Raw genomic sequence first — 25,862 nt, 5'->3', positions numbered from 1 at the left:
AGCTGCCAATAAAAATATTTTTGTGATTTGGTAATTATTCTGAATCTCATAGTCCCAGCCCCCCTACCCCCGCCCTTGTTGTCTTCCTGTTCTAAAATGTATAAAGCTAATCTTGATGATGGAAAAATAAATAAGTAGCAGGAAAGGCTGGAAAGCTTCCAATCACAAAAGCTCCCAAAATGGAAGCAACATCCAATCTGGCCCACCACATCTTCTAGGTGGGCACTCCTTTCCTGCCTTTTAGTGATGCTTTCAGTATTCATAACAGCTGTGGAATTAAGCATTATGAACAAGAAAAAACCAACATGCAGTCTTTACTTTTCCCCATCAGTCCCAAACTATTCTGCATTGAGTTACAAAGTGAAAACCAACACACTCTCAGACGGATTTAATTTCAACTTGGGCCCAATGCAGACAGTTTCTCCATTGTTAAAACCCCACCCCATCTTTTCCATACCATGCATACAGCCCCATCCTTACCCCATCTTCCAAACATATGGGCACACACACATACACAGAGAACCAGCCACTCCTACAATCAACATAGAACCAAATCCATCTCCCCTGCTGTCTTAGCTAGGCTCATTGCTTTTGTTGGGATGACTAGTAGGCAAGTTGGATTTGGTCTTTAATGTGGATTTTTAATATTTGGGAAAATGAAGGCTACATGAAATACACATTTTCATGTCCTAGATATTGTCTTCATAATAAACCTTTTTTAATAAAAAAGTAATTTTACACAACCAGGAAAATGTTTGTTGGAGAAGCCGATTATTCCAGACAAAAATAAAAGGGTTAAAACTTGGTTAAAATATTAATGCTATAATTCAAAGTACAATTTTGGCATAACTTCAGCTAGTGATTTAACTATGGCATTTTGACTTATAGAATCATGCAAGATAAATGGATTTCAGAACACAAAAGTATACAGCTTTCAAACACATACAGAAAAGAGAAACGTGTACAGAAGCAGTTAGGCTTCTACAGGTACAGACTAGCACCAGGTCACTGTTCACGGCAATTGTCTTCTCTCTCATCCTCGTCCCATGGATGCTGTATGAACAACTGCACTCTATTTTTATAAAGTGCAGACATGTTTGCTTATACTAAAGCTAAGGCAAGTAGTGGAAAACAGGAGAGGGGGTAGATTGAATTACTGTGTGTGAATGTTTGTTCTCTCTTCTACCTTGTACCATTCTCCACAAGCAGACACACAAAATAAATGTTAAAAGTCAAATGTATAAAATGTTGATTTGGCCCACTTTGTGTTGGGCTTTTGGTTGCAGAAAATTTTTGCCTTCCTCTAGTTGCAAAACTGCAAAAATGCTGCTAATAGTACAATATGGAGAACCACATGTGTACTTTCTAAAAAATTAAAAACAACTAGTTGAGACTAAAGGTGGTTTCCTCCTGTAATGAGTTTTGTTTCCTTTACCCTTAAACAAGTAACAGAACTTCCAGAAGTTTGCCTGCACACTTAAGATTGCCATAAAGGTAATGTATAAAATTGTGTTCCAGTTTACAATTGTGATGAAGCTTCACTAGGATTCCTTTCCTACTGTATTCCCTTCAGCAGTGTACATCTAGTCTGAGTGTAAATAAATGGAACGCCCTACCAACAAGAACAGCATCCCTGCTAATAAAGCAAAAAATACTCCTATAGGAGCCAGCATAAAAGACCAGCCATAACGCACATAAACAGCAAAGTCTGGGCAATCCATCTTTTTCATGTTTGTGTAGTTTTCCAGATCAGCCATCGCCTGGACCCAGATGACATACATCATGACTACCAGCGAAAAAAAGACACCTGGAAAAGAAACACCAGGTTTTAACAACAGAGTGTGAGACAAATGCTGGGTGCATTTAGTGTAATACCTAGAAATCTGTCAATACTTCAGGTCCCATCTGCAAGACACAGTCAGCCACCACTGGATATTTTTTGCCTTTGGCTTCCTTTAACAAGCCCTATCTCGATCTTGCTTCTGATTTGCACTGAAAGTCATCCTCCTATAACAAAGGATATCTTACTTTGGTAGGCAGACTGAAACTCTGGTGTGTTTAGGGACAAAATTCAAGCAGGTATTTACTGTTCTGAATTCAGGAGCCAAGGAAGGATGGAACAGGATGACCTGGAAAAAGAATACCTACTTTTTTTTTCCAAACTCTGACATTGTTTCTATTGCAGTTTTTTGGATGAGATATGAGAAGGGGGAAGGAGCAGAAAAATCTATCATCTTCACCTATCTACATTTGCTACTTTTTTCTTACGAAAAGGGCTTTATTTGGAACATACTACCTTCAGTGTATTCTACTCAAATATTTAATTCAAGATCCTCCACATTAGAAAAGAGGTTCCTGGTGTAGGAACAAAAGCAAACAATAATGAAATAATAGCTATGAAGCAGGCTATTAGTATTAGCCTCAGATTGGATACAACAGTTTCCTGGAATTAATCCACCACATAATTCACAGCCTTTTCCCAACCACTCCTCTGAAAGGGCTTTGGATTGTTTACACATGATAGTAATAGGAGCACATGTCCTTACAAACTTTGTTAATCTCTTTGTTACTATACACCAGAAGGAGATATAAGAAGAAAGTACTTTCCAAAGTATCAGTTGCATTCCTAATATTTCATTTCACTTTAGAGGAATGTGGACACTTGAGAAATGCAAGCCTGCAGCACAGATGCTCCAGCAGATTTGGTAGAAAACTGAGGGCACAAGTCTGAATATTTGCATGCTCCAACCTGTACCCACTTGCTCCCTTAGGTCCAGCTGTCACAGCACAGTTATAGCAGCAAAACTATGCCAATATTAAAATATTTGGAGGACACCAACCCATCATGTTTTTACCCCAGGACGCTTATACGCCTCATTAGAATCACAAAATCAAAGTGCATACTTCTGGGAACACTTCTTGCCAAACCTGAGTCTACAGGCTGTAAAGCTGCACAGTGTAATTAAAGGTATTTGTGGTCTCTTCCCCACCCTCCTAAATACTTACAATGCAACCATCAACAAATGTGACACTTGTGGCGAAACCCACAAATGTACTTTGTAAGCACCCATGGATTGGCATTTACTTCCACCTGTCCTCGTAATCTTTCATGGTTACCTTTCACCATCCCCACCCTGAGATGCTGCTTCACGACCTTTGCCTGCCCTTCTGGTGATCTGATGGCATTCCTGTTAGTACTTTATGGTCAAAATGTAATAGCTTTACATTGTGGACATCCCGATCATCTGACAGGTGAGAGCTCACAACTCAGTGTTTGCGAATACTACCCTTTTGAAGCCCACCAAAAAATGAGCTGAAGTAGTTAACCTAAAGCATAATCCCAAAGGATCTGCAACTTTTATGAGGCTGAAAGTGGAAAAAATAAATAAAGAAGGAGGCAGACACATTTCCTGTCTGTGAAATATACTTCCAGGATTACATTTTTTGCTAGGGCTCAAATTCCTAACAAAGTTTGAAAAAAACCCAATACTCAGCTCTAAAAGGCATAAATTCATTTTGAAAGTATTTTACCCAAGTAAAACTCAATTTTGATGGAATTTACTCTTGTATTAAACATAAAACCAGTGAAACAATCAGAGAAAAGGATCACCTTAGGGCCAGACATGAAGAATGAGAAATTAAATTGAAGACTCTCCAAATATAAGTCAAATTCAGAGGAAGATTCCTATAACAGAACATCTAATGATAACAGATAATGCAGGCAACATAGGAAAATTAGAAGCAAACAGAGCTAGTAACTTTTGATGTAAAAGGATTCAGGGCCAAATTTATAAATGGAGTTATTAGAAACATGGAGTTTGTCCAAGGTTTCAAAATGTCAAAAAGAGGAAAAAAAAAAATATATATATATATCCCAAAGATTTGGAAATATACATCAATAATATGGCAAAATCCATATGAACATTGGAATTTACCTCTTCAGAGGCTGTGTCATTTTCAAGTATCTGTAGTCTTCTATTTATTCTTGAGGCAAACTTATTCCAAAATGATAATAATTACAAAAAGTGGTGATGCATATTCCCTTACTATAGTAGCAGGCAAATATAACCGGGCTTTGCACATCTGACATGACCTCTGGCACCGTGGGCAGATACAACACTAAGTAGCTCACTTAGTCAGAAGCATCTGCCATGAAAACAAGAATCTATTAGAGGCGCTTAAATCTCAAAATGGGCACCCCTTGCTCTTCCGTCAATCTGAGACAACACCTAAGTGGTTAAAACAGAGCCAACACCACACAGGTGCAAAATAGCAAGGCAATGCTGCCAGTGGTAAAGTGACTTCAGGGAAGCTAAAATCCATCGGGTGATTTCACAGCAAGCTGCTAATACTTGTGTGTGGCAAATTGTTGGGTATGGAAATTTGCTGAAGAAATGTATGTCAAGCAGAGATAAATGTCCTTCTTTAAAAGAGAAGGAAAGGGACAATATCTAAACCCTCTTATTTAATTAAAGCACTAGAGGAGTATTTAAGGGTTCTCACCATCTGTTAATGGAGGCTAATTAGTAGGTATATTGCTTAGTGTGTTCAAGAAATGCCTTGAACACTAGTATCAGGCTAAGAAAAAACTGACCATGTCCTATTGCCTCCAACAGCATTTCTTTCATTAGTGCTCCTTTTGTCTAATTTTCAGAGAGTTGTAATTTCATGGGAGTTAAGCACTTAGGAGTTTACTGAATATATATTTATTCTTGGAAATCTGTTCCTGCAGTCTTGCACTATCTATTTTGAATGTTATGAACTCTCACAGCCAAGTTCCAGGGCAAAATTACTGAGATTGAAAAAAAACCTCCACAATTTCATGAAGCAAATATTTTTAGGAACAATGTGTGCTATGATGTATTTCTACATTTTTGGCATTTAGACCTTTTGCATAGTGTGCGGGTGTCCATTTGCCCTTGCCTTTTAGTGAATATAAAATAAAACAGCAGTTGCATGAATCAGGAATGATGGGGGAAATTATTCCTAGAACATGAAATATGTCTGAGAGAGATTAAGACAAATAAATACTTCCCTCCTCCTTCCTTTTCTCTCTTTTTTACCATTTTGCATTTTTTTTAAGAACACACGTTTGATACACAGCTCTGTGCAGTGTGATAAGACGTGGACTTCTCTGAGGTCACTCTTTCTGTCTTTCTCATTCTTCTGAATTCTTTTGAATTTCTTTCAAACAAATACTTGTGCATATTGCAGAGAAGAATACAGAACCTTTAGAAATGTCTATGAATTCAACAAGCAGTTTGCTGGCCTTTAGTACTTATTCTTCCCACGTAGAAATGCCTTTCACTTGTCAATGGTGAATGGCTGTTTATGGCATGAATCTTTTACTATGCAGACATGAAGACAACAGGTGCTGGAAAGAATGATGTGAGCCTTTTACTTGTGCCTAGAAGTTTAGAACTTTTTATCTCACTTGAGGAAAACTTGTATGTGTGTATACATTTTTTTTTCCAGTTGCATTTTTATGTCCTTTTCCTCATTACAGATTCTGCCACCCACCTTGGCCTCTTGTAACCTTTACTTAAAAAGTATGGTTGACATTCCACTCTGAAGTACATGCAGAGGATCCCACTTAAGTGTTATGGGAGTTGGCACATATCTCTGAAGACAGATTTTTGTCTTTATCTAGGAGCTGGAATTAAAATATCAGCTTTTTCACTCTTTTGGCAGAAAGCAGAAGTCATACTGGTACTTCTATCTTGCTTCTCCACGAGGTTGTGATTCTGTAATGCTCTGTGCACATTCTGGGGGCTTGGTTGTTTGACATCAGTACAACAGGACAGTTTTCACCACCAGCCAGGCCCAGGGTAATTATGGACTTTACCGAAGTCTGTCTTAAGTGATTATTTTATGACAGCTTTCCCTTCTTTTCCTATGACCTTTGAAGCAACTATAAGGCTTCTTACAGTTTGCATTACTGTAGCTGCTCTTGGTCCATCCTCTGATATTGTAGGCATGAAGGTGAGGCTGCAAAGACAGCACTCAAGTCACTGACTGTAGTATTGTTGAACTGATATGCCCTTTTCCTCACAGGTGTAGCATCTGTATTTTCATGTGCAGCCTCGGAGAGGTAATGTGGTTACAAAGCTTAACAGAGAAAGCTGATAGTCAATAAGCTGCCACCAATGCCAATAACTGCGTGTGCCTCTCCATTTGTACTAGTTCAGCTGCAGCACTCGATAAGTGGGCAGCCTTTCTTCAAGATCAGGATGAAGAAAAGGTAGGTGTGTGACTGCCACAGATCAGACGTCATAATTGCTCTGTGGGTAGGTTTGCCGCTATTCTGGACCCCAGATGTGCAACACTGTGGAGAGGCTTCTGAGGTCTCTTTGGCTGTTGGAGACCCTTTGCAGTTCATCCACATGGGCACCAGTGATGCTGGCAGAGACACCTTGAGTGGGTAATTACAGGGCTCTGAGGATTACAGGGAAGGGCATGAGGCCCTGGTGACAATGGTCTCAAACCTGCTACCCAAACAATAAAAACTATACTAATGCTGGTTTACACTCTTTGTCAGCTGCTAGCTTTGTAGCTAGTCTTGCAAGCAGGTCTTAGGCTTCTGTGACTATGAGACCCTCTCTGAGATTCAAGGATTGCTGGAGAGAGGCAAGATCCATCAGGCAAGGTGGGAAAAAAACAACAAGCTCAGTAACCTTGAGAAGAGAAGCAAGCAAGGACTATCGGCAGATGGACATCAAAGCCTCCAGATAAGCAGTGGGAAGGGAATGAGACAGAGCAATGAGGGAGGCTCATACACTTCCACTAAGAAAGCAGCACAACTGAAAACCCATCTCAAATGTGTGTACATAAAAAAACCCGCTGTTGGAATAACACAGGAGGAATTCTAGTGGATGATGCCATTTCAGCTGCAGACATGGTAGGACAGCTTGCTTGACTGGAACGCTTTGCTGGATGGATGCAGACTCTTTACAAACAGGCAGTTAAGATAGGGTGGGATGGCTGCAGCCTGTATTGAATGGACAGAGATCTAAGTCATAGGAGCTTATGGGTTAAGATCAACAAAGTGGACAAAAATGGTGTGATCATGGTGAGCATCTGCTACAGGTCACTCACTCAAGAAGTAGTGGACTGGAAAAACAGTAACAATTTCTGGATCTTACGAGGGACTCTGCTACCCCAATATCTTCTAGAAAGGCAACATTGCAGAGAGCAAGCAATCCGGGAGGTAGATAGCTAGACTGCATCAATGATAACTTTTTGAAACAAGTGTGGAACAGACAAACTAATGGAAGTCCTTTGCTGGACCTGTTATTCACAAATAAAGAAAAACTGGTCAAGAATATAATAGATGGTGTTAGCTGTGGTTATAATGGCCATGAAATGTGAGACAAGGAAGTACAAAATGAAATATAATCCTTTGTAAACAAGAAAATTCAGTTTTAAGTAACTTTAAGCTTGGTGGCTTTGTACATAACAACAAAACTTTCCAAACCTAAAAAGCCCAACCAAAAGAACATAATAAGGATCCTTGTATAAGATAAATCGTTGTAGCTGACATAGTTTTAGAACCTTATGACCTTCGTATAAAATTTACTGTAAGCAAAATAAGGACTGTACATAAAGAGTGTCTGAAACTAGCAGATGTTCAGGATGTGCTGTAGCTAAGTTAACTGATAAGTAGAAGGACGAGAAGAAATCACTCACTTATGTCAGCAGTGTTACTGAACTAATTAAACTGGCGTAAGCACTTATCTACTGCGCAGACCTCAAAGACTACCAGAACAAGAATTCAAGGAAAACATAAGGTGATGAAGAGGAAGATGATGAAGAAACGACCACCAAAGGTCCTAAAGACCACTACCACAATAAAGTGCACATGTGGGAAGAATGTTCTAGGAATGTGATGTCATATATAATCAACTTCATGAATATGTATACAATATAATGAATAGGTATGACTAACGACAATATAATCACGGTCTGATTGATGCTCGGACAGAACATGCTAGGAGGAGCTATCCCCCGTGTTCTCTGGCGCCGCAATAAAGAATACCCGCTTGTCAACTTAAAACTTTGTTGCCGAGTTTTTAATGAGTTCTACGAATCAAAATGGCAAAGTTTAGTATCCTAGAAGGAATACAGAAGGTGAGCAGGAGATTAGAGACCCAGAACTTCAGGAGAACAGACTTCAGCCTGTTCAAGAAACTGGTAAGCAGGATCCCAAGGAAGGCTGATCTGAAGGACAAAGGATGCTCTGAAGGACAAAGGTGTCTAGAATATCTGGTTGTTCCTCACAGGCAACTCCTTAAAGCACAAGAATGGTCCCTCTCAGTGGACAAGAGTTCAAGCAGGTCTTGCAGAAATGAAAATTAACCTCATACATAGCTGCATAAGGAAAAACACAGTCATCAAGTTTGAAAATACTATTATTTCCCTTTCCTCAGCATTTTTTGACATTGCATCTGGAAAACTGTGTCTAGCTTGAGGCTCTGTGGTAAAAGAGAGATACTGATAAACTGAAAGAGAGCTACTGATAAAAAAGAGAGATACTGATGACCACCCACATGGCTAGGGGGATGGATGATGAGGAGAGGCTGAATGAGCTTGGGAGTTTTAGCCTCTTCAGAGGTCTGCACACCGACAGGATGAGACACAGTGATCACCAGCTGCAGCAAGGAAAATTTCAGGTGGATACAAGGAAAACAAATTTCTCAAGTAAGTTGGTCAGAGACAAGTGTCCAAAGATGCTGTGAAACATCAGTTAGTGGAGATTTTAAAAACTTGACTGGATAAGGCTCCAAGCTGCTTGATCTAACTCTGTAGCCAGCCCTGCTTTGAATCATGGAAGGTCAGACTTGATTGACACAAGAGGTCCTTTCTAACCTAAATTTATTCTGTATCGCTCAGGAGCTCTGTCTTGGCTCCTTGTATAGCTCCCTCCAAAAGGCAAGTCTATCTGACTTAGCACATATAAGGTGAAGTGTCCTTCTGAGAGTGTTTCTTACTATGGATGGTAGAAGTTTAAGTATTTGGTTCATAAAAAACACTTAGCTTTCAGATGGCTGAACAGTTGGCATGAATTCTGTTCCCAATAATATCTTCAGCTGCTTTCTGAACCCTAAGACGGCACAGCAGACCATGCTACAAGCTGTTCTCTTCAGTGGAGGCAGAGCTTTTATCTGCCACCTAATTTGTCAGTTGAGGCTGCAAAAGGATACAGATACTTCAATCCAATAACAGGTATTAAAATTGCTTCATCTAACATTTTTCTTTAAAGATATGTAAGTAGGAAAATGACTGATCTTCCTATCTTCTACCAAATTTCCACAGAACTACCTCGTCTAACTCCTTTCTCAGAAGCCTACTATTCCCTCCCATATAAGAGCTACTTGAACTTTGCGTAAGACAGCATCCAGGCCCTTTCAAAACAATGTATATAATTCCTTTTTTTCTTCAAATTATTATGCTGGTTTCTGGTTTACAAGAACTCTAACTTCACCTATGATTTAGGTCACATCTTTTCATTTTCCCCTTAGGTCTCTGTTTGAATAGATCATAGAATGATTAGGGTTGGAAAGGACCTTCAGATCATCTAGTTCCAATACCCTGGCTGCATCCTGATCACATGTTGATATGAATGGTAAATATGTACCACTTCTCATCACTTCTCCCCTTCACGTCCTGTTTTCCTTTTATTTTTAGGTCTTCTAGTCTGAAGGAGATGGATAGAGGAACAGGTCAGGGCAGCAGAGAACACAGTAGAGCACACCATCCTGCCTTCTAGAGGCAGGCTAAAACATGCCTCTTCTGCATCAGGTTCTACCTTAGCTCTGACCACAAGTTATCCCAGATTTAAGATATTAACTACTGTGGGGAATTCCTATTGGGAGAGAAAGAAAGATAGCAATTTCATGCTATCATACCTTTGGGTCAGAGAATCCCTGTTACTCTCCTTTTAACACAATGGGCCATTGATTAGTAACACCACAGTTGGGAAACTGAGCTGTGCCCAAGACATCTCACAGGATATAGCTTTAATTATATCAAATGCAAAATATTTATAAGCAATTCTTATGTCAGCATGGTCACTCCCACAGCATGATTTTAATTCATGATATAATTAAACCCTCACCTTGGCAATAGGAGTACTTGTGAGAAGAGCTGAGAGCAACAAGCATTTTTCAGTGTTTTTGTGGGTGATCTTAAGTGTTGGGTAGGATAACGATGTTTACAGTGAGTACCTTCCCTGGGCAGCCCCACCCTACTGGTAGGACTAGAAGTAGATACAGAAGAGCTTGGTCAGGAACCATGTCCCCCTACCCAAGCCAAAATGTCTTGTGCAAGCTGAATGGCTCCAGGGTCCTATATGCTGCTGCCACCACTACCTTTTGGCAAATCTTAGCAGGATTTTGCTAAATATCTTTGCTTTTCAACAACAATAATGCAAATAATAAAAATAACACAGCTATTCTCTGATTGCTGATTGAGAACAGTTCTGAAGTTGAAAAATACTACATAGAGAGAGAGTAAAAAGTCAGGATTTCCCTTGGAGAACATCTGCTCTATACGGACAGAGGGTGAGAGGGGCAAAGAGACAGGTTCAAGGTCAAACACTAGGATAATAAAGCTCACTTAACTTCACACATCTAAAAAAATAGTCTCTCAGTGTTCCCTCGGTAAAGGAAATAGAGGTGTAGGGTTCCTCCATAAGCATTCATCTCATCCAATTAGGCCCCTCTTTCCAGATGAAATGAATCCCCAGCTAGGGGAACTTCTCATGTACCTACTGTTTTTACTGCAAATGAGTGTTATTGCCTCTTGCAGGCCTCCTAGGGAAGATAAAGGAGACTAGTGCAGACTTGGGGATTTAACTTTCCCCTGCCTAGAGGAGGGCAGATGAACTGACCCAGAAGGCAGAACAGACACATCGCTTCGCACCTCTGCCCATCAGTTCCTGGTGTCTTTCAAGTGCCCTTTTCCTCTGTAACAGCCTCTGCTACTTTCTAGTCACAGCTGAGGTTTTTTATAGATCACAAATGAAGAAAAATAGTAGGACTCACATGGGCTCTTATCCTGCAAATTAGTGACAAAAAGCATTAAAATATCTTGTGATTTCCATCAGACTATGAATATTTTTTGCATGTCTTTTAAAAGTGTGGAGGAGTAATTCTCAAGGGATCAAATGCAAGTATAGAGGAGGTTTTTCAGCAAAAATATTATAAAATACTTCCCACACTTCATTGAGAATCCTTGAAAATGGAATAATGATCACTTGCTGTGTATGAAGAGCTGAGAGGTGAAGTGGGTAAGCAAGATCAGCAGGTCAGTAACAGAAGCAGAAAAAGAGCCTGGGCCTTTTGGTTGTGACATGAGTGGCTCTAGCCTGTAACAAAATACTGCTCTCACAGGGCTGCCTCTCACCAGGCTTTATGCAAAGGAGAACAGCGACTGAGCACATATCATTTACATCCTACACAACTGTATCTTACACACCAGTGTGACATCTTTCCAGACTTTTCAAGGTTAACTGAACATTGTCCCAGAGAGCTGCCCATATCACCTGAATCATGGCAGGGTGCATCCTCCACAGTACATGCGGGCTATGAGGAAGGAGGAAGTTAGGTTATTTGTTATCTTTCATTCACAGAGGTTTAGAGCTCCAACTTATTAATATGTGATAACTATTTTTTGTACTCCAGTGTGCTCTGTCTTCCAAATTCTTTGAGCCCACTGTAATGATCTTTTTTGTCACTTATTAAAAAAACACCTCTCTTCAGCCCTTGAGAATCCTGTAAGGCAGCATCCTTAAATATGCATTCTTTTTCCTGCTAAAACAGTAGATTGAAATTGCAGTGTAATTCCATGATTTGTCCTGGATTATTTTTTTTTTTTTAATCCAAAAGTAGCTTTTAGAATAACTTCATGACTAAATAACTGTAGAAAGAATTGTCCCCATGGCAGGCACTCCCGAAGCCAAAGGATAGAAACATATGCTTTTTCTTTCTTTTAACCATGAGTAATATCATTTTTGGTCAAGGAAAAGGGAAGAAATACCTCATCCTTTTGATTCTTTAATTGACTGAACAAACAGTATACCCACCAGAAATGATGAAAAAGCCTCCTCCTGCTTTGTACAGAATGTGGCTGGCAAAAGGAGCTGCACAGATGATGAAGAAACTAGCCATCACAATAGTGACTACTCCCAGGAGCATCAGAACTGTCCAGAAACCTCGATAAACTGGAGAAAGGGAAGGAGGAAAAAAGAATATAACACTTTTTAGAACTTAAACAAGTGGTATATTTGGCTAACAAAGATTTTTAATTTCCTCTTCTCTTCTTACTTGCCTTATTAACAAATGAAACATTCATTCTATTGTGCCTATAAGTTACATATCATGTGGACTAAATTAGGTTTGAACGTCAGTCCTTATCTGATGATCATGGAAAATAGGTTGTAAATTACCATGAATGAAATCTGTCTGCTTAATATTTAACAGTGACTTGTAAGATAACAACTTGACCAAATTTATGCTCTTTAGAAAATGGTACACCAAAGCTGTAACAATGTTTCTTTGGGATAAATGATTGGACTGACAGGATGCAATTGTTTTACCCCAATTGCCTGGGAGAAGCAGAGAGCTGCAACATCTTGACATTCTTAGTGCTCAGACCATATCACCAATAGCAATCTGCAAGTTCTCTACAATTTACAACTGGATAATTCTCCTTATATATAGTCATATTCAATAGATGAAAATCTAAAGCAGGAGGTGGAAGAAACTGAAAAAATGTAACCCAGCTTTCTGAAAAACAGCTAAGTATTTTAAACCAGCCTATTCCTGCTGTAAAGCTCTTTGTATTTTATTAAATTTAAAACATGATGTTTCAGAAGCCCTGTTAGTGCCAAGCAGTGCTGAATTAATGGATGCAGCTGGTGATAAATGAGCCAAGAGTTTTGTGACATACTCTGGCCAAAAGAGTCTTTCTAACAATTATTTTTTAGCTGGTTAATTGCACATCCATTTAACAAAGTCATCATTTTACAAATGCTACAAGAGTGACATACATTTCTCCCATGAATTTAAAAATTGGTACATTAACACAACCCATTAGTAAAATTATGAGTTGCAAAGATCTCCATCGTCAGATCTGAAAATCTTGAAGCACTGACAATTCAGTCAGTGAAAAACATTTCCACCCAACTGAGGGAAAGCATATAAGCCAGCTGGCAAGTCAGGAAAAGTGAGTCACAAAAGAAACTGCCACTTATCATTTGACAGCACCTACTTACTGTTGTGGCAAAACACAACCAAGAAACTATTATGCTGGTTCATATCCTGAAAGTTTCCAATTCATACAGCTTGTTAGAGCCAGCTTCTGGAATAATTTGGGTTTGCCCTCATCTGAAATCTGGAGGTGCACAACACATTATCAGCTTGTGCTTCCCACTATTATGTTCCAGAAAATCTATAGTTTTTAACTTGACCAGCTTAACTCATGCTAAAGTATATACTGTCTTGCTTCTGTGTTAGCTAGACCACATTCACCACATCACATTAGCCACACTTTTTAAATAACATCCTTTTTAATCCATGCAAACATTCAGGGACATAATTTTGCGTCACACTGGTCAGCAGATTTGGGCATGAAAGGATGAATGCATCTGAAATAAGCTGGCAGAAGGGTTAAAACTGTGTTTTGGTTCATATCCAATACAAGTCTTCTTTCCACATATACGAAAAAGAATATGGAAATAATAGGTAAGAAATAAGGTTGTGGCTCAGCAAAGCAGTTAAGTGTGTGTTCTGCTCTAAGTACTCTACCTCTTACGGGATTTAGGCACCTGTTTGAAGTTAAACTCCTAGTTAAATGATTCACTTAAAGTAAATGTACAGTGAATGGAGACCTAGAGAGGTAAATCTCTCAAGTCCTTCAATCTTGGGTTTCTGAAGCAATTTCATATTATTTTACTCATGAGACTACTTTGCTAAGCTTCATCGCAGTCCCCAAGTCCATGGGACATTACTTCCTCATTTAAAACCTAATACCGCTAAATCAGTCTATAACCACCCAACTCTTTTACATGGATGGCCCAAGGTACTTCAAAGTCATGCTACATAATAGGACACATTGGCCAAAATGGACCTTGAAAAAGCTTTCTTCGATACCATTACAGTCAGCCACCTAAATCATACAGCATTGTTTCTATTTTCTGAATGGATGAGGATACAAGATTCTCCAGCATTACAAAATCAGTATCCAGTTTCATCATCTGCTCTTCATACAGGAAACTTTGAAGTCTGCTTTTAGTGAAATTTTACCAGAAAAGCTTTATTTGTTCAAATATTCCTGGAAACATAACACAAAAGGAGTACAAATGTAACTGATGAAAATCTGTTTAAACCTCTCTGTAGCTATACAAGACAAAAGCTGTTTCTCTGCTCCAACAGCATAACTATTTTATACATTATACATGAAATACTGATTTCACCTAGCTATCACCTGAAATAAGCTTCCATTCTGTTTCTCTAGGAATAATTATTTACTCTAGAGATTCACAGATAAATTCTGATGACCCTAATGCTTGTTTATCCAGCTAACTCCGTCATTAAACATCAGTTAGAAAACAGAGTATAGTTGGCAAGTAAAAAGTCTGCAATGCTCCCAGAACTGCAACTTTTCAAGCAAAAGACTAGCCCCTCTAATTTGCAAGACAGTAAGTCATTTGGATCATTTGTGGCACAGGTCTGAGGAACATCCTAAGAACATTTAGACTTTTTCTTTAGCAAGAAGCCATTTTTCTGCAAAGGCCTATTTTCGCTCAGACAATATTTTCCATCTTCTCTGCCCAGATGGGCAAGATCAGTTCCTACAGGGCTAATAATTCAAAATTACAATGCAGCCCTACTGTCATTTACCTTAGGTGGCATCTACACTTGAATGCGAAAGAGCCAGTTGAAATTAAACCTTCCTAAGAATTAACTTAATCTTCAAGTCAAAGACTGCTGCTCTGAGATTTAGGTGAACCATGACAGCTAAAATGCAACAGAAGATGCTGCTTTGAATTATGCTTCTTTACATCCCATGAAAAGGGCTGACACTGTGATCCAAGCAGCCTGTTTCAAGAAATAATGGTTCAGTGTACTTATGCAAAGTGTTAACATAAGTTTGCACCATTTCAAGTCTCACTGAGGCAGTTCTTAAGATAGCCCATGTTCCGGTCCAGATGACAAAAAGCACACTTGCCCCTGCAAGGTACTTTACAGATATGTTTGTTATCTACCTGAAATACATGCATTAATCAAAGTATTTCTTACAATAGAAGAATTAAAGTACAAGCACTACCGCAGAGTCCGAGGTAAACCTATCTGCAGTGTTAATCTTGGATACCACTACTCTGTGTTGCAAGAGTGCTAAACAGAAGGTTCTGTAACTTGCCTTGGTAAGCTGCCCCTTTGTCGGGTACAACATTTGCCTTGGCAGTGACAGGCAGGCCTAAAAATAAAATAGTACTTAGAGGAAAACAGGAGTACACACAGTATGCTTGTCTTTGAGTTCTGCACCGTTTGGCCTCTATACTACGGGAACATTATAGCTGCAGTATATTCCTCCAAAACTGCATGACCTGTAGTTTTCCCTTGCTACTTGTTTTTCTCCCTAAAGATGCTAATTTGGGTCCCTCTGGAGACTTTTGCATCATTTGAAAACTAGTAGTAGTATCTGGTTTCGAATAAGGGGCCAAATTTTTTGAGAAATGCCTGAAAATTATCTATCACATTAAGTCCCAGCACTGACTATAAACTAAGACATAGATTCATATTTTAAGATGTTACTGGTGCATGATATGAAACTGAAGCAATAACGTATTTTGACAAAGTTCCACAGTTGTGTCACCTACAACACACACTTGTATAGTAGCCATACATATACACCTCTGAAGCTCCATAATGGGTTATTCAGGAACAAGTTAGCTAAAATGACAATGTGACACCCATTGACTATTGGAGATGTTAACATCAACCTCATGAAACCATATCTTATTGCCCTTGCTGACTTCAAGTGTTTTAAAATCTCTGCCATCAGCCCCTACATTTTCTATGGCCTATAAAAAAAAAATACCAAACCCAAATCCCAGCCACTTAATATTAAATTTAATATCAACACAAATTATTAAGCATTGAAAATGCTGAAAAACTTCTGAAGCATGTGTGAGTACAGTGTTGCATAAACATTACTAAGGATAGGCAAAATGACTTGAGAACATTGCCTTGAATTTTCACCCACAAGCTCACATCCTAAAGTGAACTTTTCCTGTGATTTAACTGTGGATTGTAATTTAGAATATGTCTTTTTTACCTCTTTATTTCATGTAAGAGATATCAAAATTCATTTGACATAAGTATTGCCACTCACAAAATACTGTGAAAGGTGAAGTGCCTGAACTGCTCTAAGTCAGGAGTATCCATCTTCTCTGCAGATAAACAACTATGAATGAGGTCAGAGATCTCATCAGCACATAGGAGACACACCTGGTGGCACAGTAAACCTTGCATGACTTTTCTCAGTTTCACTCAGTACCCTTTACTAACCCTTACTAGTAATAAACCCTTTTTTTTTTTAATAACCTTAACAGTAAAACAGTAGGAATACATTACTTTTTTAAAATACTTTCTTTATCACTGCTTAGTGGCTGGGGTGTTCTCCCTTAGTAAATGTACTGTATTACAATATCTCATGGGCAATTATGTGATTGTATTGCATAACAGCACTTTTTTTCCCTAGAAATAGGCTACTGCCAACATTTCACTGTAAAATTCTTATTCTCAGATTTCATTGCTGATATTTTTTAGATTACTTTAGGTGAATTTCAACCCAGTAACAAACCTGCCAATAAATTTGATCACACCATTTTAGATTTAACAGTTGCTGAACCAGAATTTCGCTTCAGTCCTATAAATGTTGTGTATTCTACATTTTATTAGGCATTACTTCAAATCCTGGCAATAAGCCTGGTACTAGACAAAATAAGGTGCTAACAGTCAGGAAAAAAAGTATTAGCAGCTATAAATCAGAGTACTAAACTAATATGTCAGTGCAGCCCCATTAAATGTCTTCCAATATAGCTTCAGAAGGCACCGGGGCAATTTACAACAGTTAAGAAACTATTGTCCATTTCCAAATAAAGTTAAAAAAACAAACCAAAACAAAACCAAAAGTCAGGAATAAAATTAATGACTTAACTAAGTGCTAGATTTTGCATTTCTTTGTCTTAGGAATAATCTCACTGTAGCCAGTGGGACTCCCTGTACAAATAAGTACTTTGTACATTTTTCAAAAACAGGCCTAGTATTGTCCTGTAGTAAAAGAGTTTTATAAAAGTGTGATAGTCCTTGAATATCACTGTTAAGTAATGTAATGCCATTATACCATGCATTAATCTAGCTATTAATTATTATTTAAGTACTACACTATTATGATTTCAAAATAGCCTGACAGGATAACCAGTCTGATTATGATTACACAAATACATGTTTATTTTAGGATGCAGAGGTCACTATTCTGGCACTTTTATTCTATGAGCTAATTTCATATTTTTTTATTCCTAGGTTGTAGTTTGTTGCACATACATTTGTGAATCATCATATAAATGAATCTGCTGGCATCACAATGAGGTGCTGTCTAAGTCTACTTAAGAGCTGCGTACTATAATAGCTGTCACTATAAACCACTGTACCATCACAGAAAGTCACTAGAGTCAGGCTTCCCCTGAGTTCATTTAGATACCTGTTACAGGTTAAGATAAATGACATGGCCTACAAATTTCTTTTAAGCACATTAACCATAAATGATGGCTAGCACAGCTGTGGACCATACCTTACACTGCAGGTGGGTGAAGTCCTCACCACTGTTGCCAAGATATTGAACAAAACCGGTGAATGAACAAAACCATTATAACTGTGATTAAAAGATACAGCAAGCTGTAATTTCAACGCGGTGCTACTTAACCCTTTAAAGCTGATCATGCATCTGACAGTAATGATGAAATCTGAAACATTAAGACATGCATTCAAATTTCCACTATAAGCATCACTGAAGGCTTTTCTGCCTTTACATTTCCACCTAAGGCTATAATTCTTGACATCAAGAGCTCATAATCTAGGTTTGTACAGCAGGATGAACCAAGCTTTTGGTCTAAAGCCTTGTAAAGCGTACTGTAACACAGAACTTCAAGGTCCTCAGTGTTTTAAGTCTTTTGGGAACTATAATACAAAAAGTGTAAAACCAACATACAGGAAGATGTAAATCAGCTAAGGGGATAGATTGAGCCTCTCTTGAACTCTGGAGCAGGAAGGCTTTAAGCCAAATTCATGCTGACACTAACGCCAAAGGAGCTGTGTCAATAGAGAACTTGGTCCAGACACTGCACTCAAAAACCATCAGAGATTTTATGTTCCTCAGGAAACTTATCTTTGCCTGAGCGCTTCTAACTGGATGGTAACAAGGCACTCCACAAACAAACCACACTTTTGTTTCCACTAGGGGCTGCAGTTAAGTCCGAATTCCTCTGATAAGGTCCCAAAGCCTCTTAGGCCAGTCTGTAAAACAAGTCACGTGCCTTTGCTTGCTCAGAAAACTAACAGTCCTGTTAACAGGAAGTTAGAGATTTTTAGAAAGATGTGTTGTACCTACATATTTTATTGTTCTAATGAAGTGTAAAGCTTTTTATTCAGCTGTTTATTTTTCTACGAAAGAGCAAACTAAGTATTTTTCAGAATATTTCTTCTTATCCACGCCTAATTAAAATAGGACTTGAAAGACTCACTAAAATTACAGCTATAAACCTGTGTGAGAGATTTCTTTTTTTAACCCCAAAAGTGAGTATGTTGAGAAAGTTACGAGCCATGAAAATGGTAATATTCTATGAAGAAACAATAGCAGAACCAAAAAAGGGACAACAACTTCAGTCTTTTGGTAGTGCCCTTTTGTTCTATGTTTAGCTGATGTAAGGTATTCGATGAAGCCAACTGGATATAAAATAGTTGATGAAATCTTGCTTTTCATGAAATTAAACTGAGGGCTCTTGCCACTTGGTTTTACAGAGAAACATTTCCTCCACTGTGAATCAAGAAGAGGATAACCTTCTAACATTTCTTAATTTAGCAACTGCAGTTGCAGAGAGGTTTTAGAAACTTGTTTGCCAAATATCATGGGCAGGACTGTCAAACTAGACAAAAGGAGAAAAAAGTTTTAAATTAACAGAAGAAATGATGACATAACCTTCTTCACAAAAGGTTGTGAAAGATTCTCGAACAAGCATACCTGCTGTAGTAAATAACAGCTTGGATGCTGAAAACGAGCTGAAGGCATGAAAAAAACCCTCTTCAGTTTTAATGAGCTCGAAAGCAATCCAACAGTATCTATTTATATAGCAGGAATGGCTTTGAATATACCCTACCTGGGCCAGCATCCCTAGTACAGTTCTGTCTATTTTTAATCTCCTTATATGAAGTATAGATTAGAAAATTATATTTGAGCAGTGGTTCTTTTGGCAAACATTAACTAAAATTAATTAAACTTTTGATGATATTCCTTCTCCTTTCCTTATTCTTTGTTTGTCCACTTCTGTGTAATCATGCAATATGAATTGAGGATCCTTTGTGAATGTATGAGTGAATGGTGGAATATAAACTCTGTCTAGATTACTGGGACCTGATGACTCTGTCACTTTCAAATGGAAAGATAAACTGTTCTAGATGTGCTGTAAAATTACAGGACATGGTGAGGTCTGAATTCTTCCTGGACAAACAGTTCATAATTTCTAAAAATTAACAGAATCATTATCAGTCCAACTTACTTTCTTTTTCATGTCTGCAGCATAAAAAATGGATTCTGAAGACACTTCAAAGTTAGCAAAGGCATAATTACAGCTTCAGGACAGAAAGGGATCACTGAGTGAGCTCAGAGACATGCAGCATGCACACATTGTGGATTATTTAAAAATATCCTATGAAATCATCAGAAATTATTTACAATACGTTTGCATAAAGTCCTTGATCTGATGAAATGTAACCAATATTTTTAAGTAGTTTTTCAGAGTTGCAAATACAGAGCTTTCCAGGCATTATTCAAACATAAGGTTTTCAATTACTGTACATCAGGAGTTTCTCGTTGTTAATACCTCAGTTTAACATAGTAAGTATTATAGAGAATACATATAAATTTTAAAAGAGCTCACAAAACAAAACTGTCCATTGCTACAATCTTAGGCGCACACTGTTGAGAGTAACTTCAGTGCCTCACCTCCCTATAGTGTCAGTGTAGTGAAGCTGGCACATCCAGCAGTCAGTGCAGTATATCTGAATTAGTTCATAGAATCATAGAATCGTAAGGGTTGGAAAGGACCTTAAGATCATCTAGTTCCAACCCCCCTGCCATGGGCAGGGACACCTTGCCCTAAACCACGTGGTTCAAGGCTCTGTCCAACCTGGCCTCGAACACCGCCAGGGATGGAGCATCCACAACCTCCCTGGGCAACCCATTCCAGTGCTTCACCACCCTCACTGTAAAGAACTTCTTCCTTATATCTAATCTAAACTTCCTCTCTTTAAGTTTGAACCCATTACCCCTTGTCCTACCACTACAGTCCCTAAGGAAGAGTCCCTCCCCAGCATCCTTGTAGACCCCCTTCAGATACTGGAAGGCTGCTATGAGGTCTCCACGCAGCCTTCTCTTCTCCAGGCTGAACAGCCCCAACTCTCTCAGCCTGTCTTCATACAGGAGGTGCTCCAGCCCTCTTATCATCCTCGTGGCCCTCCTCTGGACTCGTTCCAACAGCTCCATGTCCTTTTTATGTTGAGGACACCAGAACTGTACACAGTACTCCAAGTGAGGTCTCACGAGAGCAGAGTAGAGGGGCAGGATCACCTCCTTCGACCTGCTGGTCATGCTTCTTTTGATGCGGCCCAGGATATGGTTGGCTTTCTGGGCTGCAAGCCCATACTGCCGGCTCATGTTAAGCTTCTCGTCAACCAACACCCCCAAGTCCTTTTCTGCAGGGCTGCTCTGAATCTCTTCTCTGCCCAGCCTGTAGCAGTGCCTGGGATTGCCCCGACCCAGGTGTAGGACCTTACACTTGGCTTGGTTAAACTTCATAAGGTTGGCATCAGCCCACCTCACAAGCGTGTCAAGGTCCCTCTGGATGGCATCCCTTCCCTCCAGTGTATCAACCGAACCACACAGCTTGGTGTTGTCGGCAAACTTGCTGAGGGCGCACTCAATCCCACTGTCCATGTCGCCAACAAAGATGTTGAACAGGACCGGTCCCAACACCGATCCCTGAGGGACACCACTCGTTACAGGTTTCCAACTGGACATCGAGCCATTTACCACAACTCTTTGCGTGCGGCCATCGAGCCAGTTCTTTATCCACCGAGTGGTCCATCTATCAAATTAATGTCTCTCCAATTTAGAGACAAGGATGTCGTGCGGGACAGTGTCAAACGCTTTGCACAAGTCCAGGTAGATGACATCAACTGCTCTGCCGCTGTCCATCAGTTCCGTGGCTCCATCATAGAAGGCCACCAAATTGGTCAGGCAGGATTTCCCCTTAGTGAAGCCATGTTGGCTGTCACCAACCACCTCGTTGTTTTTCATGTGCCTTAGCATGTTTTCCAGGAGAAACTGTTCCAAGATTTTGCCAGGCACAGAGGTGAGGCTGACTGGTCTGTGGTTCCCCGGGTCTTCCACCTTCCCCTTCTTGAAAATGGGGGTTATATTACCCTTCTTCCAGTCATCGGGAACTTCACCTGACTGCCAGGATTTTTCGAATATGATGGACAGTGGCTTAGCAACTTCATTGTTGAATAAACTTAGACAGTATCAAGGCCCCTCTACGGCTTCCTCATAAAGTAAAATTGAAATATATTTCCACATGTGGCTATTTATTTAACAAAAACCCCAGGTTTATTGGAATACATAAGAAGTACTTGTTCAAGGAAGATACTACTTATGTCAGAAAATAAAGCACTTACTTACTTAAAAAGGAAATATCGTTTTTTTTTTCTTAGAAATTACCATCATTCTGCCATTATGCTTAAAGCTAAGCATTCATTTAAATATTTTGCTAAATAGTGGCTTAAATATGCATGTTGTAAAATTATGAGAAGTATGACACACCAAAACTATTAATTAAACTGTGTGGAGTTATAAGGGTGTTTTATACTGAAGCATACAAATGGTTTTCTTGAAACTATAAGCATTGAACCCATCTGCAGCCAAAAAAATACTTACTGATTGCAGAGTCATAGGAGGTTGAGTTGTGTTCATCTCGGATAAGAGGAAATGGTGACAGGTAAGCATGTGTACAATTCTTAGAAGGTGACTGGTTAGCTAAAAGTGAAAGATTAAGATTAATATTTTACTGCCTTAACAATAAAATATTTTAAGCCTGTTCTTCAAATGGGCAAACTGGGTTTCATAGGTCAAAATTCCAGGGTTTTTTCTCAGGCAATAGCTTACAGTGGATTTAGTTTGGTAAGAGATACCAGCCTTGTTATCCAGCCAAGGAAATTCCTTACAGGGCAACACAGATTTTGAGAACAGTAAAGCAGCCTTGCTGAAGGCACACTGCAATTTATATGCAATGCATATATATGCTTTTATATGCATATGTACCTTTCACTTGTGAGGGTTAATTATGTCCATCTCACTATCGCATGTCCCACAAAAAAAAAAAAAAAAAAAAAGAAAAGAGAAAAAAACCAGGAAATTACTTTTTCTCTTGTGAAAGAACAATGAAAAATATCAAGCATCTTCAGAAAGTTTACATATGAGTTTAGTTTATAGAATCAATATCCCCAGAGAAGGGTAATTTCACCCTTTATATTAAATGCTTATAAAAACATCACCTTCTTCCTTGTGAAAGATAAAAGCTGACTATAGCTTAAATCACATTTAAATTTCATATTCCTGACCGCAGAATTCTCCAGATAAGTAAAAAAGGAAAATTAACTACAGTGAATATTACACTTGCCACCTAAGACCAAGCAATATGGTTAGGAAAACATGGGTTATTGAACTCAAATTTGTATGATGGCATCCGCTTTTCACAAGGATTGTGGAAACCTTGCAATAAGCGGAGGGAGCTCTGTGCCTCAGAGATAAGGTCAAAGATACAAAAAGAAGTTTTGCTTGACCTCTCTTCATGGAGATTTTGTTTGTAAAATACTATCTGCATGTAGTGAAAGAAAGGGAAGGGTCATCTGTGAGTTTAGTAGAGAAATTCTTCTGGAGAGGATGTGCCCTACACTGTTTTCACAGCGAAACTGCCCTTAACCCACTTGTAGAACTAGTCGGAAAAACTCTCCAACCAAAAATTCACGGACCATCCTAACCACTAAGCTCTTTTTCCCTACATTGCAGAAACAAACGGTCTGTTTAACATAAGTGGCAAGAGACTGTCCTGATAAGAATGGACTCAGGTTAACAGGGCAGCCATAACACTCACAGAGTAAGTTGACAGTTAAACGTGTATCGTGTTGTCCCAGGGTTTCCTTTAACACACAAAAATGTTTGTCAAGAATTTATTTTAGGGTAGATAAAGAACCTGATCACTGAAGAAGCCGTAAGAAACCCAGTGACTCATAAGATGAAAAAAAAACCCCCCCAAACCAAAACCACATCGATTTTGAGAACAAACTACTGTAGACAATGTAAAATGAAAAAGTTACTTACTATACCAGAAATTCCACATGCTGGCATTATTCTCTCCTACATTTCCACTAAACCAGCACCTCCAGAAGAAACCTTCATGATGGAAAGTGGCCTTCTCTCCCTATGGGCAGGAAAAAATACACACAAAAAAAGGCATTATCATACAACTGAAATTAGATGTTGAGGTAAAACACACCACTATCATAATGAAACTCAGCCTATTATTTGAGCAGAGGTTAGCTATAGCATGTCTAAACAGTTGTACTTCATTTGAAAGAATCTCATAGTGCAAAAGTAGTATCACAAAATACAAATCCATTTTAGAGCTAATTACAACTGGTTACAACAGGGTTTAAAGCAAGCTTGTAAGTCTCCGGAAGATCAAAATGAGTATATTCAAAAGTTCATACAGAAATAAATTCTTACAAAATAAACACATCCAAGAAGCCTATATATATAATTCTCATTATAAAGAAAAACATCCATACTGACCACAACATCTTCAGGTGCTTTTGAACATGTTCCTATTTCTGTAGCAAGAAGCCAATAATCAGTTCCAAATGCCACCAAAAAAAGCAAAACCCCCAGAGCTGCAAAGAAGCCTCCAAAAAATATCCCCACGCTCAGTTTCATTATCAAGTTAACTTACAAAAAACCTGCTTAAGTACTTAAGTAAAATAAATAAAGTTATTGGGAAAGTGACTAATAAGCTGTTTGGAGAATGCAGCTCGTATCTGAAGAAGTTTCTCTTCACTTGACTTTCTGCCTGTGCCTTTCCCCCTAATGCCCTGTGATTCAGTTTGCGTCTCCTAATTTGTGTTCCATGTGGCTGGCTCAAGCCTGACAGATGAAAAGGGCCTTCTATTTTAGGACACTGATGGCAGAGCTTCATTCTGTTTCTCTGTCTGGGCGAGGCCAGTCAGAAATAGCTGACCTTCCCCTAACTATTCAGGGATTGACTTGAAATATTATTGCAGTTGGTGCATCGACATCAGTGGAGATGGAGGTGCGATGGCTCTGCCCATTCACGTGAATGGCGGCACAGAGCATGTAATAGCAGCAAGGACTTCCAAAGTTCAGGTTGAGTGGTCAATGTTTCCTTGGTTGCTAGCAGGGAATGAAACACATGCAACACTCTAGAAGTCACTATGTCGTGTTACTAAACGAAGGTTGAGAATTTTTTTGTAGTAGCCAAATTGGAGAGATGCCTTTGAAAAATCCAAACTTCATTGGTACTACCGGTACCAATAAAACTACTGGTAGCTATAAAAATTTACATCTTACTGTTAATGTAATAACTGTAACAACACTAAACTAAGCATTCAACTGATTTATTTAGATGCATCTTATTTGCATACATCAGAAATGCATGCAATTAAAAATTCCTCCCAGAACCTGATAAGAAAACCTCGCTCTTTTTTAAGAGAAGACACTTTCCCATGCATGTGCTTTGGCCATTTTGGAAGGTGATGAGGTAACACATTTAAATTCCAGGGACTCACTCCAGAAGAAAAAGGCTTCTTCAACAACTTCTTTTCATGCCAAACAGGCCTTCCCAAACATATCTAGTGGATTACGGGGCATGCTTCTATAGAGACTTGTTGAGTTTATACTATGCACCAGATTCTGCAGTCCTTACCCAGAGCAGAAAATATTCCACTGACACCTCATGATGGGAAGTGCTGAGATCAAAAGAAGGATGAAGTCAGTTTACTCCAGAAAACGTGTCACATAATTTTACTGCAACAGACTTAGGCCTCCAGAGGGAATTGTTATTCCAATATCCCAGTATCTCTTTGGAGGGTGCAGCAGTGTGCTCAAGGAGAGCAAGAAAAAGACCTCTCCTCACTTCCAGACAGATAGATGAACCAGAAATGTGTCCTCAGTGTTTTTATAACATTCCATTATCTGCCTAACACCATATTCACATTTGTTACAAGTCTTATTTTATTCAAACCCGATACTATACTAACTTCATACACAATATGAATATATTGTGGCCTTTTTGCACTGCCCAGTTTCAGTGGATGCAGAACAGTAAATGATTTTTCAGTCAAACAGTCTCTTTTTGCCATATTTACTTTCCTTGCATCCATTGATGCAGCTCCCGTTGCTATAGCAGAAAGTGATCTTTCAAAACATCACTTTAGAAAGTAACGTTTTATTGT

General features: G+C 38.9%; 1 protein-coding gene across 1 annotated transcript; it reads right to left on the bottom strand.

The window, feature by feature from the left end:
• Positions 1–204: 204 nt before the first annotated feature.
• Positions 205–24,862, bottom strand: TMEM182 (transmembrane protein 182). Its single transcript, XM_030476737.1, has 5 exons — positions 24,187–24,862; positions 23,716–23,815; positions 22,273–22,371; positions 12,083–12,220; positions 205–1,807 (listed from the first exon to the last, which is right to left on the bottom strand). The coding sequence occupies exons 1-5, from the start codon at positions 24,325–24,327 to the stop codon at positions 1,584–1,586; spliced, it is 702 nt and encodes a 233-aa protein (XP_030332597.1). The 5' UTR covers positions 24,328–24,862; the 3' UTR covers positions 205–1,583.
• Between the last annotated feature and the right edge of the window lie 1,000 nt (positions 24,863–25,862).

The sequence above is a fragment of the Strigops habroptila genome, chromosome 2 (assembly GCF_004027225.2).
Source record: "Strigops habroptila isolate Jane chromosome 2, bStrHab1.2.pri, whole genome shotgun sequence".
Classification (NCBI taxonomy): Eukaryota; Metazoa; Chordata; class Aves; order Psittaciformes; family Psittacidae; genus Strigops; species Strigops habroptila.
Note: the sequence above shows the minus strand (reverse complement) of the source record. Positions and strands in the feature narration are given on the sequence as shown.